The sequence below is a fragment of the Lissotriton helveticus genome, chromosome 4_1 (genome assembly GCF_964261635.1).
Source record: "Lissotriton helveticus chromosome 4_1, aLisHel1.1, whole genome shotgun sequence".
NCBI classification, from domain to species: domain Eukaryota; kingdom Metazoa; phylum Chordata; class Amphibia; order Caudata; family Salamandridae; genus Lissotriton; species Lissotriton helveticus.
The window spans coordinates 939,935,681-939,951,224 of NC_136063.1; the positions used below are offsets into that span (position 1 = coordinate 939,935,681).

The 15,544-nt window shown below is 41.6% G+C and overlaps 1 protein-coding gene across 18 annotated transcripts in view; it reads left to right on the forward strand.

The window, feature by feature from the left end:
• EPB41L3 (erythrocyte membrane protein band 4.1 like 3) overlaps positions 1 to 15,544 on the forward strand; it is an 860,969-nt gene that overhangs the window by 726,203 nt on the left and 119,222 nt on the right. For 10 of the 18 annotated variants that reach the window (XM_078687552.1, XM_078687558.1, XM_078687555.1 and 7 more), the window contains one exon: positions 8,542 to 8,724. In XM_078687552.1, coding sequence (XP_078543678.1) covers positions 8,542 to 8,724 — 183 coding nt within the window. Of the gene's footprint in view, positions 1 to 4,786; positions 4,841 to 7,790; positions 7,827 to 7,996; positions 8,063 to 8,541; positions 8,725 to 15,544 lie in introns of all 18 variants that reach the window. The other 8 variants (XM_078687549.1, XM_078687542.1, XM_078687550.1 and 5 more) reach the window with 3 other exon arrangements.

The following is a 15,544-nucleotide window of genomic DNA, read 5'->3' on the forward strand; positions in this document are numbered from 1 at the left end:
TTCAGTTTCATTCCAGACAGACGTTGCCGGGCTATGTAAAAATTTACTTTTCACTGCTTTGAATGAATCATATATCAAGGGGAAACCTCCACTATATTTCAACTATACCCTCAATCCCCAGACTCGCAACAAAATAATATACATGAGGCTGCTAGCCCTACCAATCTTTGACTTTAACCCGCAGTGGGCCTGGTGGAACGAGCAGCCCATCTGCAGGCTTTGTAATTACATACACGAGTCCTGGCTCCACCTGTTATGCTGCTGCCCATTCTTTGCTACCGACCGACGCCGCTTACTGATTCCTGTCTTCCGGGAACAGTCACTGAGACATTGTAGGGAAGCATCGGCTTTGTGTTTTAGCAACAATTCAGCCCAGGCCCTAGCAAGAGCTGGGAAGTTTGTTAACATTATTTTAACCGCACTGCATAATGCTTAGCACCAAGAATCTCATCATGATTTTATACATTTTAAAATTGTATTCTATCATGCATTGTTATGTTTGTACATTACGGTTTTTATTAACTGTATAATAAAAGTAAAGTAAAGTAGTATTCAAGTAGTGTACAGAATTTTTATGTTAGGTGCATTAGATTTCCATAGTCACAATATTGCAACTTCGGCTTAACAATATCATACATGACGCATTGTAACTCAACTCAGAACATTGTGAGATGCAGTTTATGAAAAAGAGGCACACTCAGTGGCTTGTTTAGCACTCCCATAAATAAACAAGTGTGTAGTTAGTTTTACCAACAGTATTTTGAAGTGAAGTTTTAACAATGATAGTTGTGGTCACTGGTAAATGCTAAAGGGCGAGACACATTCTGTAACATTAAGTCTCTCACTTCACGATTGCAGAATGTACACATATCTTCTTACTAATCCAAGCTGGTCCTCTTGTTCTATGCAGTGCATGTGCATTATCATGGTCTACTGTCGGGCATGTCTGCATTATACTGAATATAAAATGGCAGTGGTTTGTTTTGGAAGCCGCCTAAAATAAGATCCTGGAATTCATCTGTATGCAGTTTTATTTGTATTTTAAATCCCATTGCCTATCAATTAGTGCCAGCAGACCTAACTATATTTTAAGCATTTTAGCCTCGATAAAACTTTAAAAAAATTATTTTCATACTGAAAAACATATTTGCTTTAATGTATTTGAAAATTCGAAATCTATTCTTTTGATAGCATAGTATTTGCCAAAAATGCAGCATTCCATACCTCTTTTTTTTAAAAAAAGGGAAAGATGGAATCTGCACTTGTTGAAATCAAACTTTTAGTGCTAGTTCTCATTGAAGTTCCTGATGTTTGTGTGTCAAGACTTTAAGTGAACAGGATTGTGTTATAATCAGGGCCACTGGAATTATGCGACAGGGAAGGACAAAAAAATGTGGCAGGGTTGACTGAATAATGCAGCACGAAAAGGCAAATTATGTGGTGTAACGTTGCACATTTTGTGTCAGTGCTTCCTTTTGTTGTCATCTTACGCAGGTTGACCGTGTCTGGGCTAAGGCTTAACTCCTAAATACACAATAGGCAATAGAAAGGGGACTAGTCAACTTTTGCAGAGGGCCTTCCACTGCACGGCCAAAATGTGTTGCCATGCTTTTAGTAACTTTTGATCCAATCAAGCTTGAAACCATCTTTTGATAACATTTGAAGATTATGCAGCAGATGATGGATTGTGTGGAAATGCAGCAAATGATGCGGAAAAAACACCACAGCTGCAAAAAACACATAATTCCAGTGGGCCAGATTATAATGGCTTCACATTGAAAATGGCACCAGAAACACTTTCTTCATTAGATGGTATTGGATATTCTGAGATTGTATTCCTATTTGTGCTTCATTATAATAATAGTAGCAATATATTTGCAGCACAGTTGTGTGGTTTTGGGATTACTGCCTGCAGTAGTGTTTATTACTTGTTGCCCACATCACCGGCTTTGCAGTGTTGTATTCATTTACCATACTCACACTAAATGCAGTGTTTTAGAAATGTATCAGATGTTTTTTTTTCAAACCGTTCAGTGCTGGCTGAAAGCAAAAGTGCTTAGTGAGAACTCCACTCTGAGTTGTTTGTATACAACACCACTTCAACACCGTACAAGTTAAAACATGGAGACTATTTCTGATAAAACTCGGTATGTCTCCATTACAAAACAAAACAAGGAATCGTTTAATTAGACTCGAAAACAGTCAAGATAGCTCTCCTGATACTTCTGTCTTGAGTCAAACTTCCTTCATACGCTTGAGGCATCTAATCTCTGTGATTATCAGGATCACCACAGCACAAGTGAAGCCTAGCAAACGTCCTGTGTCATAATCAAAACATCCTCCACCATCCACTTTGGCTAACCACCTCAATAGTCTTGTGGTTGTCCATTGAAATCAAATATATGGCCTCCTCTGTCTACCCACATATTCCATGCAACTTTCTTTTTATATGTTTAGGCTTTTCACAAGCAGCGTCTGTCACTCTCTTTGCTGCAAGGACAAAGCTTGCTTCATGCTAGAGAAGTCAGGCTTTCGCTCTCTGAACACGAGTCTCACAGACAACCCTCTCTTGATACATTGTCTAGTTTGCCTCTTAGTTCCGCTGGCATTTAGGAGATTTTGTCATGAAACACAAATGTGTGTGTGGGCATACTTTTGCCAAGATTGAATTCTATGCATGTTTGTTAGAGTGAGGGACTGTTAGGAGGCTCAGAGTGCAGGGGTAGAGGGGCAAGTGAGAGGTGGACTAAACTCTAAGATTCTTTTCTTTCTGCATACATTTTGAGAAGCCACAGTGCCTTGGACTAATACCTGCGGGAAAAACTATGGTTCCTCTGACCGATGCTAACGCCACAGAAGTTGTGCATCGTAATCCAACCTAGAACAATCTAAGTCCCTATTCCATCCTACAAATACTTGCTGTCCATTAATGCTTTTGTAGGAGAGTTCCTTATAGGCATGCTGATAGGGTCCTGACATTATTTGGCCCAAAGCATGATACGTGAATGTGTTTTTAATCAAATAATCAGTGGAGTGGTTTATAACTGGTGGCCTATTGGAGAGAGATTCATTATGAACTCAAAACCCCTCTTTGAATTCCCATGCTGAGTGTGATCGTCAGATGAGCAGACTGCCCTGATGGTAACAGCGTGTCCTTCTACACCATCTTACCATCCATTTTAGCGTGATTCATTTCTAGTGTCCTTTTGGCCTGGGGTCATTGATTCTCGAGGATATAGGTGAAGATTCAGCCCTCAGGCCCATCACATTTCCCTAGCTTCCGAATCATGGAGAAATTCAGATATTCGTTTTGAGTTATGCTCATTCCAAATGAAACATCACTGGTTATGATTTTGGATTATGATTCTCTCTGGTATTCCCTGTGCTTCACTTAACTAAACATCTTCACTAGTTTCGCGAGTGGAAAAGATTTAGGCACACAGTAAAGTCATTGACTGCACTTTGTTTGACAGAAAATGAAGTACTCAGATGACAGGACCATGAGGCATCTGGGGACACCAACAGAGCCATGGCGTCGGTTGGGGCCATGCTTATAAATGTGATGTGAGAGGATCCCTTCCGCGCCACGCTCCCATTGCTCAGGCCAACTGGATGTCCCAGGCGTGTGAAGGAAAGGAGGAGTAGACACATGCACACTTCATAAGTTACAGTGTTGAATAACTTACTCAGGGGGGCACAGCTTATGCAGCAACTGGTTTTACAGATTAATGCAAATGTTGGATTTTAGTCTTGCTATTCTCGCTATGTTTATTAAAACTCAGGTGTGGGTATTCACTAAGCATCTTTTCACTCCCCATACCAAATAGGCATATAGTGTACATTTTACGTTCGCCTATTTATAGTATTTTACAAGTCCCTTGCTTAGTATGACACTTTTGTGCTGCCTTGTGTAACATCAGGTGCTGGAAGTTTCTCATTTTCCTTCCACCAAATGGCTACATAGATGTATTAGGCATGCTTCCCCCATTTACGTGTATTATATCTGCTACATGTCATTAATGTTGAAGATGACGTTTGCTGAGCAATACGTTTCTGTAAACAGCAAAACATTATATTTTGTTTAAAGAAGCTTGCATGAACCTTCATTCTTAGCACATTGTCATTTATGCTATTCCAAAAGCTACAAAAAAGCATTTTCGTGTATTCAGTTCATAACAATCAGCACATATTGGACTAGTGCTTCTGTGAACTCGCTGGTAATGCAGACAAACCTGACAGTACAAAATTGAGTGGAAATGAAATCGATTAAACAAATGAGGTGATGAAAGCCAGGTGACTGTTATAGTAGCTCTCAAAATGTATTTGATTTAATATGTGTTGCCCCTAAAGGATTACATATACATTAGTGATAAAAAGAAAATAATAAAACACGAACAGAATCTTCACGTGCTATGATCTGTTGAACATAGTTGGTGGTAAAAATAAATCTATTTGTTTACAAAGCTACCTGGCAATTCCAATAGTGGACATAACTACGGAAATATTATCGCTATTTTCAACACAGCTTTTGGCTAATACCATCTTTCCAGTGGAACATCATGTTTGTGTCCCGAGTCTTCCTCCGAGTCTGTCCTGTTTGATAGATGTAGCTTTCACTTTTATTTCGCTTTTGACTCTGTCTGTGGTTTGTAAAATGTTAGAGCTTTACAGACTCAGAAACATTCGCTTCAGCTGCTTATGATGCAAATGATATCACTGACAACATGGGTTTGTTCTTTATTACTGCTTGCCTTTTGGAAACTGGGTTGCTTATGTTACCAAATAGACTGACAGTGAACGGACAGACACTGCAGCGGACGGTGAAACCACAGCCACAGAGGTTTGTACAAACGCCATTGTATGTCTCGTGAGGAAAGGTAGTGAGTTTGCATTGCCGCCATCTTGCATCCTTCCTTGGCTTGAAGATAATTGGTTGTGTGTCAGATATCTCGCAGACTTCATGTCTGTGACTTGTGTTTTTAATCCATACCCCCTCAGTAGTGTGTGCATGCATTATCTTACCATCCCTTCATGGCGTGATACTGGTTGCGGGTGCCTGTGAAAAATGTAAAACAAGCTGTTCCATTCTTCAGTAGACAAACTAATAACATTCCAGATTGGGATCTAGGTTCTTGCTGAACACTGTCAATTTGCTATTGATTAATAGCAATTCGTTTCTTTGGTTTATAGCCCAAGATATCCCCCTGTGTATGACCACGCCTATGCACACTGACAGCTTTTAGATTTTGATGACATTCAATGCTTTTAATGAAATATAACCTTTGTCTGTGTATATGAAGGCCAGGCATCTTTGGCGATAACAGAAAGCCAAGCAACAGGGGTTATCTGAGTGCATTTATGTGAATTGACATAGACATGCTCTATGCAGCATAACCTGATAGGTTAATAGAAAGGGCAGAATAGAACAATAAGTGGCATGAAGTACTTGTTTAATTTACCCCACTATAGGATAATTGATGAAGCTTAATTTGCAAGCCATTTTTTGCAGTCCTTCCTTATTTTAGGCTATCATACGCATATCAGCTTTGGCTCAGTTGCAAGGAAACCTTTTTGATAGGTCACCAGGCCAAGTCAACAAAATGGTTGGAATCAGTCTCTCCCTAATAAGGGTGCCTAGGAAGATCCTCTCAATGCTACCAGAAGCAACAAGGTAACAAATAGTCAGAAGCGTGTCCTGAGCCGGTTGGATTACTGCAACGCCTTGTTGCTGGAGGCCCGAAGTACCTAATAGAGAGACTTTAGAGAAGTCAGACGATGGCGGCCAAGTTAGCCCTTAGGAAATCGCGCCGATCATCAGCCTCCCTGGCCTTCAAGGAACTTCACTGGCTCCCCGTGGACAGAGCATTCAGTTTAAGTCACTGTGTGTAGTCTTCAAGGCCCTTCACGGAATGGGGCCTAAACCATTGCAGCTCACGTTTAGCTGGCATATTCCTACCAGACATTTGTGCTTATCCTCAGCCAAACTAATAAAAGTACCCAAGTTTAAAAGAACTAAACTAGGAGGAAGAGCCTTCAGCGTGGCAGCCAAGTTGTGGAATGCACTACCAAATAGCCTCAGATCTTTTGCAATATAGGAAAAAATTAAAGACCTGGCTTTTTCCTAATGGTGTTGCATAGACCTTTTCTGCCATCAATTGCTTTTTATTTCAAAGTAGTACCGGAGGTGGACAGCGGTCTGCGCCAGGGAACCATCGTACCCTGGTGGTGGCGCGGCTGAGGTCCAATGTAACATGCAAAGCGGGACTGGCGCAGTCCAGCTGAGCATATTAGGAGTTCCTCCACTGCCAGCCATTTCATGGTGGGCTCACCACCATGAAAAGACTGGCGGTGGAGGAACTAAGGGTGCCCTATAGGGCCCCCATTCCCCAAGCCATGGGGATGCATTATTGGAGGCACAACACGTGCCCTCCTGTTTGCTTGCACCCCTAGTTCCAGCATGGCATGGACATCACCATCCAAGCCGCGCTGGAACATTTTTGCCGTTCCCATTGCGATGCCTGTTTTTCTGGCACCGCCATGGGAATGGCAAAAAGACCGTCCTCCTGCACAATAAAAACTCGTAATCAGGCAGCTGGTCTTTGCACAGCTTTGGCACAGCCGTGCCAGCGAAGAGCCGGCACAGCTGCACCAAAGTCGTAATTAGCCCCTATGTGTCTTCGAGGACCCAAGGCTAATGTGAGGTCAGCCTCTAACGTCACAGTTTTTTGTGATTTTATTTCCTTTATTAGTGTCGAATGTAACCATTCACAAAAGGTTTGGGCTAAATTTAACAGAGTAACAAATTTGCGATTTCACTATACTGACAGCTAATATTACCATCTGCTACGTCTGTTAAAGGGAGGAAACCTCGTGATTAACACATGTTCAATAGGTAAATTCACAGGAATAAATTGTCAGAAAGGGCAATGCTGACCACATGCAGTGTGCTCAAGACAAAGTTGCTGTTGACTTATAGTCTTGCAGTTTGCTTCCACTTTCCCTTGACTCTGATACTTGTGTGTATCGCTCTCTTGTTGCTGCACAGCCCACGCCAATTTTGCTGGACAAGTATCACAGAATTGACATCCAAGGGCCTTGTGTGTTTTTCCAATAGAAACCAGCGCTGCTTGCAGTCCAACTGGGTGCAAGAGATGTATGGCTACAGTATGCAATGTATGGCCTGGAGTGTCAATCTAGGGGGGAAAAGGACAAGTTGACAACCTGATTAAAAACTCTTCCCATTTAGATGTGTAAAGATTGGTGGTGTGGATGGAGCCATCCAGCAACACCGTGACTTGATCGGTATTTCAAATATCTGCGGCCTTGAATTTGTGGCACTTCTGGATTTGGATTAGTTAACAATGTATTTAAATACATATTTTCAACTATCTCAGACATAGTTAGTCTTTTGCTCCCGGCCACAAACTCAACTTCGTGAGTCTTCCTTAAACTCTTGTTCGCGTATTGACATTTTCAGCGTGGAACTATGCAAATGTTTTATGCTTCTGCCATTTTGGTTGCCTAAATGTACTGATGGGCAATGCCCCAAGTTAAGTATGTGACAGGATGCGTTGGCAGTGAGATTGGTGTAGCCAGCATAATTATGCTTTAGGACATTTTGGCAAATTGAGCGTAAGAGATGCACATTGGGTCTGTTTGGGCTGCAAGGTTTACAACTCCACTTTTGCTTTATGTGGACGTGCATGCCGAGAGAACACAGTTCAGCCCATGTGCATCTGGAAGGTGTTGTGATAAGACATTGTTTTCATATTTTTTCCCTATGCTGCCAGTCGGATCAGGAGGAGGATACAGATGTGAAAGCACAGGTACAAATTAAAGAAAGTCTTTGTGCTGCACATTGATCCTCAGCGCTAGGTGTTTCTGGTGTTACCAGCACACGTCTTGGCAGTTACAGTGTAAAGTAATGCGTAGAACATTGTTGGTGTCCGCTTTATTGTGTGTCCCTTACCTTTCCTCTTTTTTTCACTTTTTTCAGAGTAGTCTGATTAAGCGAATAAAGGGTGAAAATGTTTATGTCAAACATAGTAATCTTATGTTAGAGGTTGGTATTGGTACATAGTAATGCATGCACATATGTGTTGATTTCCTGTTGGCAAACCCGTTGCCCTCCAGCTGATGCATGAAATGTGTTACCCAACCTGCTTTTGAAAATGATCAAAAGGTATATTGTTTTAGCTTGTTATTATTTTTTTATCTCTTTATTTAACAGATGTTCTTCTGACTTTGTGTTTGAGTTGATTAATACTTTTGTCCGTGCACATAACACTTTTTATTTGGTTAGCTCCAGTGCACACACAGCACACGTTTGCACACAGACCTCCTGTACACATGCTATTGGAATTGCCACATTATCACAAGTGTTGTGTTAGTGCTGTGAACCCGGTTGCAGATACCTTTCCCCTACCAAGTATAGCTTTACCTCTTTCTGACTAACCAGATGACGCACTTTCATTGGAAAGAATGCTAATTTGTTCAAAAACTAATCTAAAACATATGTCTCCCTCTGCGTCTGATATCTAGGAACTTGACAAAACTCAAGAAGAGTTGTTGAAGCACCAAACTAATATAAGTGAGTTGAAGCGGACGTTCCTGGAGACCTCTGCTGACTCTACCAACGAGTGGGAGAAGAGACTGTCCTCGTCACCAGTCCGGCTCGTAAGGCATGAAGATGCCCCGATGATTGAGCCACTTGTTCCCGATGAGGTAAGGGCAGTGGGGAGTGATTGCCTCTCCTTTCAATGTTTGCTTTCACAGTAGCAATCATGAATGCGAGGAGCTATGGTTGCCCTCTGCACACAGAGACAAGGATGTGAAAGCTCCTCAGGCTTGCTTTGATATCAGGTATCTGCATGAACACCTGACCCAGTTTTCTAGATTAGTGGAGGGTATAATCTGTTGTAACTAGTGCTTTGTGAATAAAATAAATCTGTGTAACATTTTGTACAGCCAGTAGGGCGGAGTCTTCATAAATGCAAGTTTTTTTAAAATCTCTTCTATCATTATTTAATAGTCACCTTTGTGCACCCAGTAACACCCCAGAGTTACACATATACTAAGGCCCCATTCGAAGAAAGCGCTCCAAGGTGGTCTACTGAGAAAAAGTGCAATAGCGAAAGAACAGTGATCTCAGAAGTTGTATTCTTGCAAGTTAATAATAGATGTTTAACATAATATTGCACTTTTAGACCATGCAAACATTTCCCCCTATTAGCCCTTTTTCTTGACAATGCCTCCTACATACCACAGACAGTCTAATTTAACTAGCAGTCTTAATAAATATTTCTTTAAATAACCAGACGAGCCTTTTTTGACCTCATAGAAGTCATGTGTAATGATTTTGTTTCAAACATGCTTTATCATTCCAAATGATTACTGTCGGATCATGTTTTATTAGAAAAAAAGTATTCAAATACATTTTTGAAGTATCTGCCCTTATTCCATGAACTTCTTATTTAACAAGCAGCGATGTAGAGCATGATTAAGAGATTGGCATAACTGTCTTGTAATAAGGTGGAAGGGATCTCCGTCACATTTACGATGGTGTAAAGAGCGTGCCAAACTCAACAAACACTAAATACAAGTTAGTAATCGATTAGCACATTTTGCCTTCAGTTTGTTCCAGGATATGCTTGTGAAGATGCGATTTTAATTTTTGCTTACATTTTTAAGAGCTTTGTGGTAGAGTTGGCATCCATGGGTCACTTTAAAAGACAATGCTTAAATAATTTTTTTGTTGGCTACCAATGCTGTATTTATTCAATTTAGTAGACCCCTTGTAATCCATAATTGTGCTTAGATATAGTACTGTAGGAATAACCTTGGCATATAACCGTTTCCCAGAGAATCCACAGAGAGACCGCCATATTCCTTGTTTAACTTGGCTGGACCCATAATAACTGTGATAGTTCAGAAGGTCATCTGTTCTCATTGTTTTGGTTAATGTAATGCCTGGGTAAAACACCCAAACATTGGTATACCTAACTATTTTAAGGCCTTAGATACAACAATGCCTGGACAATTTAGTGTATCATTTCCAAAATACCAGCACTTCTATTTGATTAGTGATAATCACTAACTGGTTGATGTTGAGGTATGCACTAAAATGTATTTGCTGCTTTAATACTATAGCATTACACAATAGCAGGACTAAACTATAGCCCTTGTCTCTTCACGGCGGGACTACTGTAATGGACTTTACCTTAATATGAACATCTCCTCCCTGGACAAACTTCAGGTTGTACAGAATGTAGCAGCCGCCTTATTCTGAACATTCCCAAATGGCACTCAGTTAGAGATGGGATTCCTTCCCTTCATTGGCTTCCAATCAAGAGGCCAGTTTCCTTCAAGGCCCAGTGCCTAGCTTTTTAGGCTCTTCACCAGAGGGGCCCCAGCTTATTGAAGGCTCTTTTTCCTGTGGTACACTCCTGGTAGACCACTTAGAGCCTCATACTGAAAAAACTGAGGATCCCCAGATTTCGGAACACTAGATAGGGTGGCCGTTCCTTCTCGGTGGCAGCTGCCAAACTATGGAACACTATGCCAACCTATATTTCTGGAGCAGATTCTTTTATGTCCTTCATAAAACATCCGAAAACCTTGCTTTGTTCATCTCAAAAGCCCTGATTCTTTGCTGCTCTGCTCTTGTTGATCTATGTGTCCGTCTTTAGCACTTTGGCTCCTAATATATATATATCTCTGCTCCATTGCACCTTGCCAGCGCACTCTCGGGCGTGTGCTTCAATCGCGGAGGTGCGTCCGTGAAATTAAATAACCGCTTCACTTCTCCTCACATCCGTTTTGAAGAAAAAAGGCACTCACGGGGGTTCCTTTTTACAAAATCCGTCTATGTTTATTCAGGGAGGCAAAGAAAAACCAAAGGAAATGATGGACAGAGCGTTGACAATACAAGCACTCACCCCCAGTCAACTGATCTGGGTTTAATCCATCACCGTTCTTTAGCCCACTCTGCCACCCCAGTTCAGACATGGCCATATGTAAATCAGTCTGACCCTGTGCCTCATGGGAACAGTCCAGCCCGAACTGCCAAGCCATGCCTTCCCTGGACCGGAAACAAGCTACCGAGGACCGGTTTCTGGCATTTCAGCCGTCTTCAGCCCGGCTTGCTTGAAACCAGTGGCAAAGTGAGCAAGGGACTCACGTCTGAGCATACCCTGCCAACTTATGGCGAACAAAGAAAAACCAAAGGAAATGATGGACGGAGCGTTGACAATGCAAGCACTCACCCCCAGTCAACTGATCTGGGTTTAATCCATCACCGTTCTTTAGCCCACTCTGCCACCCCAGTTCAGACATGGCCATATGCAAATCAGTCTGACCCTGTGCCTCATGGGAACAGTCCAGCCCGAACTGCCAAGCCATGCCTTCCCTGGACAGGAAACAAGCTACCGAGGACCGGTTTCTGGCATTTCAGCTGTCTTCAGCCCGGCTTGCTTGAATCCAGTGGCAAAGTGAGCAAGGGACTCACGTCTGAGCATACCCTGCCAACTTATGGCGAACAAAGAAAAACCAAAGGAAATGATGGACGGAGCGTTGACAATACAAGCACTCACCCCCAGTCAACTGATCTGGGTTTAATCCATCACCGTTCTTTAGCCCACTCTGCCACCCCAGTTCAGACATGGCCATATGCTAATCAGTCTGACCCTGTGCCTCATGGGAACAGTCCAGCCCGAACTGCCAAGCCATGCCTTCCCTGGACAGGAAACAAGCTACCGAGGACCGGTTTCTGGCATTTCAGCCGTCTTCAGCCTGGCTTGCTTGAATCCAGTGGCAAAGTGAGCAAGGGACTCACGTCTGAGCATACCCTGCCAACTTATGGCGAATAAAGAAAAACCAAAGGAAATAATGGACGGAGCGTTGACAATACAAGCACTCACCCCCAGTCAACTGATCTGGGTTTAATCCATCACCGTTCTTTTATTCGTTTATTCAGGGAGCCAAACATGACGCGTTTCGGCATCCGCCTTAATCTAATGTTTGCAAGTTTTTAAAGCAAATAATTTCTTGAGTTTGAGCTTTCTAATGAAACAATATACATCAGTGCGAGTGCGCGCATAGTTAAAACCCACTTCTTGACAGAAATTCAACCCAAGCGCAAGTTGTTGTTCCTCCGCTTTCGTTAGCTCCACTGATGACAAATTGATAATGGTATTGTCATTTAGCGCCGTTTTCTCTACCATTGTGTTTTTGTTTCCACCTTTTGCGCCTTTCGCATTTTCTTTTGTTTCTGCGTTTTCTATTGGCCTCCTTTGCTGCCTCGGCTGCAGTGTTTGCAGTCTTTCCTCCACTAAAAAATCGAGCTCTTGTCCCACACTTAGTTTAGTTTTCTTTAGGTTGGGTCGGTCCATTTCTACACTTGATTCACTTGTCAATGATATAGTATCCACACTGGAGGAATCATTGTTTGTATCAACATGAGTGTGTATACTGGTTACGTTGCTCTTTATTTTCTCACTATATTGTTGCCTTCTCGCTGTGTCAAACTTGCGGGCAAAAGTAAAGATTTGTCCATTTTCATAGTCCGCTAAATCTCGAGCGAACTTATGTGCCTTTCTAAATTTTATTTTCTTCTCATGTTTTTTCAGTCTCTCTTTTATAGCCTCTTTAGTTTTGGTAATGTATTCCGTTGTTTCAAGTTTGCTCAATTCATTGTTTATTTTGTCAATTTCTTGGAATATTTCCGGCGATCAGTGTTTGTATACTTAATTAAAATGTTAACCAGCTTCATGGAAGCAGCCAAGTTGCTCTCTCCCCACTCACGCAGAATGTTGGAGTTTGGTTTATCAAAACTGTGTGCCTGGAGGATTCTCAACCCCCGTGGAACCCTTCCCACTTCAGCATACTTGGAAAGTGACTTATGCTCCCACCACTTAGTGGTCTCCAATTTCATTTTTTTCTCCAAGTTCCTTAGCAGCAACTTTGCATCTGTGTCTTTATCATTCCCCATGTTTGGCTGTTGTGCTGGATTAGTCCAGGAGCTTGGCAGGCTTCCAATCACCTCCTCTGCCGCCATTTCCCTCTCTCGTACCATTTCCACAGACATTGTGGGTTGTTTGATATTGTGTATGCTGTGCAAGTCAACGATCACTAGACTTGTCGTTTCACTGCCTTATATACTGTCTCTCCCCACCTACATTTCTTGCGAATATTACTCACTGGCGAACGACGCTTTCATGCGAGTCCTCCGACCCTGCCAATAACATCCTCAAACCAGTGCTTGCTTTCTTCGGCAATAGTAGGGGGCGGCTGCCAAAATTCCACCACGGACCCACTCTTCGTTTCGGTCGAGGGCGGCCACCCACTTGCGGGAGGGGGTCTGGTAACAGAGGCAACCGACCTCCGTAACGATATCGCAAGATGCCAACTCCCACCACTTCCGACCTTCACACGGCGGCGGCGAAGAAGGAGACTCAGACCCCGCAGTATTTCTGGCACAATGTTTATTCTTCAGTCAACAACCCACACACAACGCGTTTCGGGCCTCAAGATCCCTTGATCACATGCGGTTTGCAGATCGCCATTGCATTTTTTAAGTGTTTGTTTGGTATCCACCCACCTCCACCACTCCGTGTCACATGATGATTAACATGGAAGAAAGTCTTGCTTGTATGGCGACTTGTGTGAAGCGCTTTACAAATATACATTTTAAATTCTTGCTGGGTGATTACACATTGCCAGTAAAAACCACATATTTGACATACATATTATTAAAATATATACGCTAATGCTTCAAACATATATAAATATATTGTACATGTGCAAAAATATTACGGGATAAATCCTCATACAATGCATTTATTTTAGCAGCACATCTTAAGTACCATTGGTAAAAGACCTCATTTTCGGATGAATCCAGTAAAAAGATCGGGAGTAAAGTGCATATGTGTTTATATATATATCCCACAGTTGTGGCACTATTTCAGGCACACTGCACTCTTTGATGGTGCGTTTCGTGGAGACAAAGCCAGCCGTTATTGAATTTCAGTAAGTTTTCTTTTCAGAAAATACCACACTCACTCACGGGTAATCTCGTGTTGCACTTTCTGTTTTATTAAGGCAACAACATTTTCAACGACAAGCCCAGCAGCCCTATGCGTTTCTGTCTGTCTACAGACCTTGATCACTGGGTTTGTCGTTTAAAATGTTGTTGCCTTAATAAAACAGAAAGTGCAACACGAGATTACCTGTGAGTGCATCTGGAATTTTCTGAAAAGAATACCTTGTAAAATACATATATATGTGAACAAGAGTACATGGTACTCGAAACGCGTCATTTGAAAGGTCTTAAATAAATCCAACATCCTGCCTGAAAACTTGGGGTCTGTTCTCTTCTTTCGCTACGCCGCCGGCGTGGAGGTTCGAGGATTCGCTTTGCAAATATATATATATATATATATATATATATATATATATATATATATATATATATATATATATATTTCCTTGAAATGCCTCCACATGAGCCCCAAAGATACTGCTGACAAACAAGCATATGTAGCAGGGTAAGGAAGACAGCAGCACAGCTCGGGTTCCCGAAATCCTTTTTATTTCACATTTTCTCGGGTGCAAACACGGATACCAATGCGTTTCAGCTGTAGCTCTCAACAGGGTCATATAGTATATAACAAAACAAATATATATATATATATATATATATATATATATATATATTATGTGGCAATGTCTCCACACAAGAAACAAGGCTGCGCACTCAGGCGCGATATCTTCAGTTCAGTTTATTACAGCTCCAGAAAGTGAAAGACTAACACACGCGTTCCAGCCACCTGGCCTTCGTCAGTGTTAGTTAAGTCATAAAACACAACCCTTAAATAATAGGTTATTTCATTTGTCAAGAAAATGCATAGAAATAAACAAAGGACTTTCAAAGAATACAACTTGTTTGAGTGCATTTACATGGCAGCCGTCTTGGCCGGGATGCTGTATTAATCTTACATGAAGATGCGCAATAGATTTGCAGCTTATCAAATGAATCTACAAACTCGTATCTGTCACATTAACTTGCCAATTTCAACATGCTGCTTTCCACAGTTGGTACATGGAGAATTCATCCTCAACCCACTTATTTTACTAATTCATTATGGGGTACTGTCAATAACACAGTTTGAGAACATTGGTCCTCAATTAGTTCACATCCATCATTTCAGATTCAATAATAATTCAAAATTCAAAATTGAACCCTGAATGGGCAAAGCCTCCAACAGTGACCACAAAATCCATTAATCACAATGTATCTAATATACAAATATGGAGGATTTACCAGATTAAACCCCTCAACATAGGCAAGCTGGTCACATCCATCAAATTTCAGATTCAATAACAATTTATCTAATATACAATTTTGGAGGATTTAGCAAATGTAACCCCTCAAAAGAGGCACATTTGTTGTATTGGACAATCCTAGAAATATTGTGACTGCCTCAATTCTGAATCCACAGTCTAACCATATTCCATCGTGACTAGCCACCAAACAGTGCAAATATAT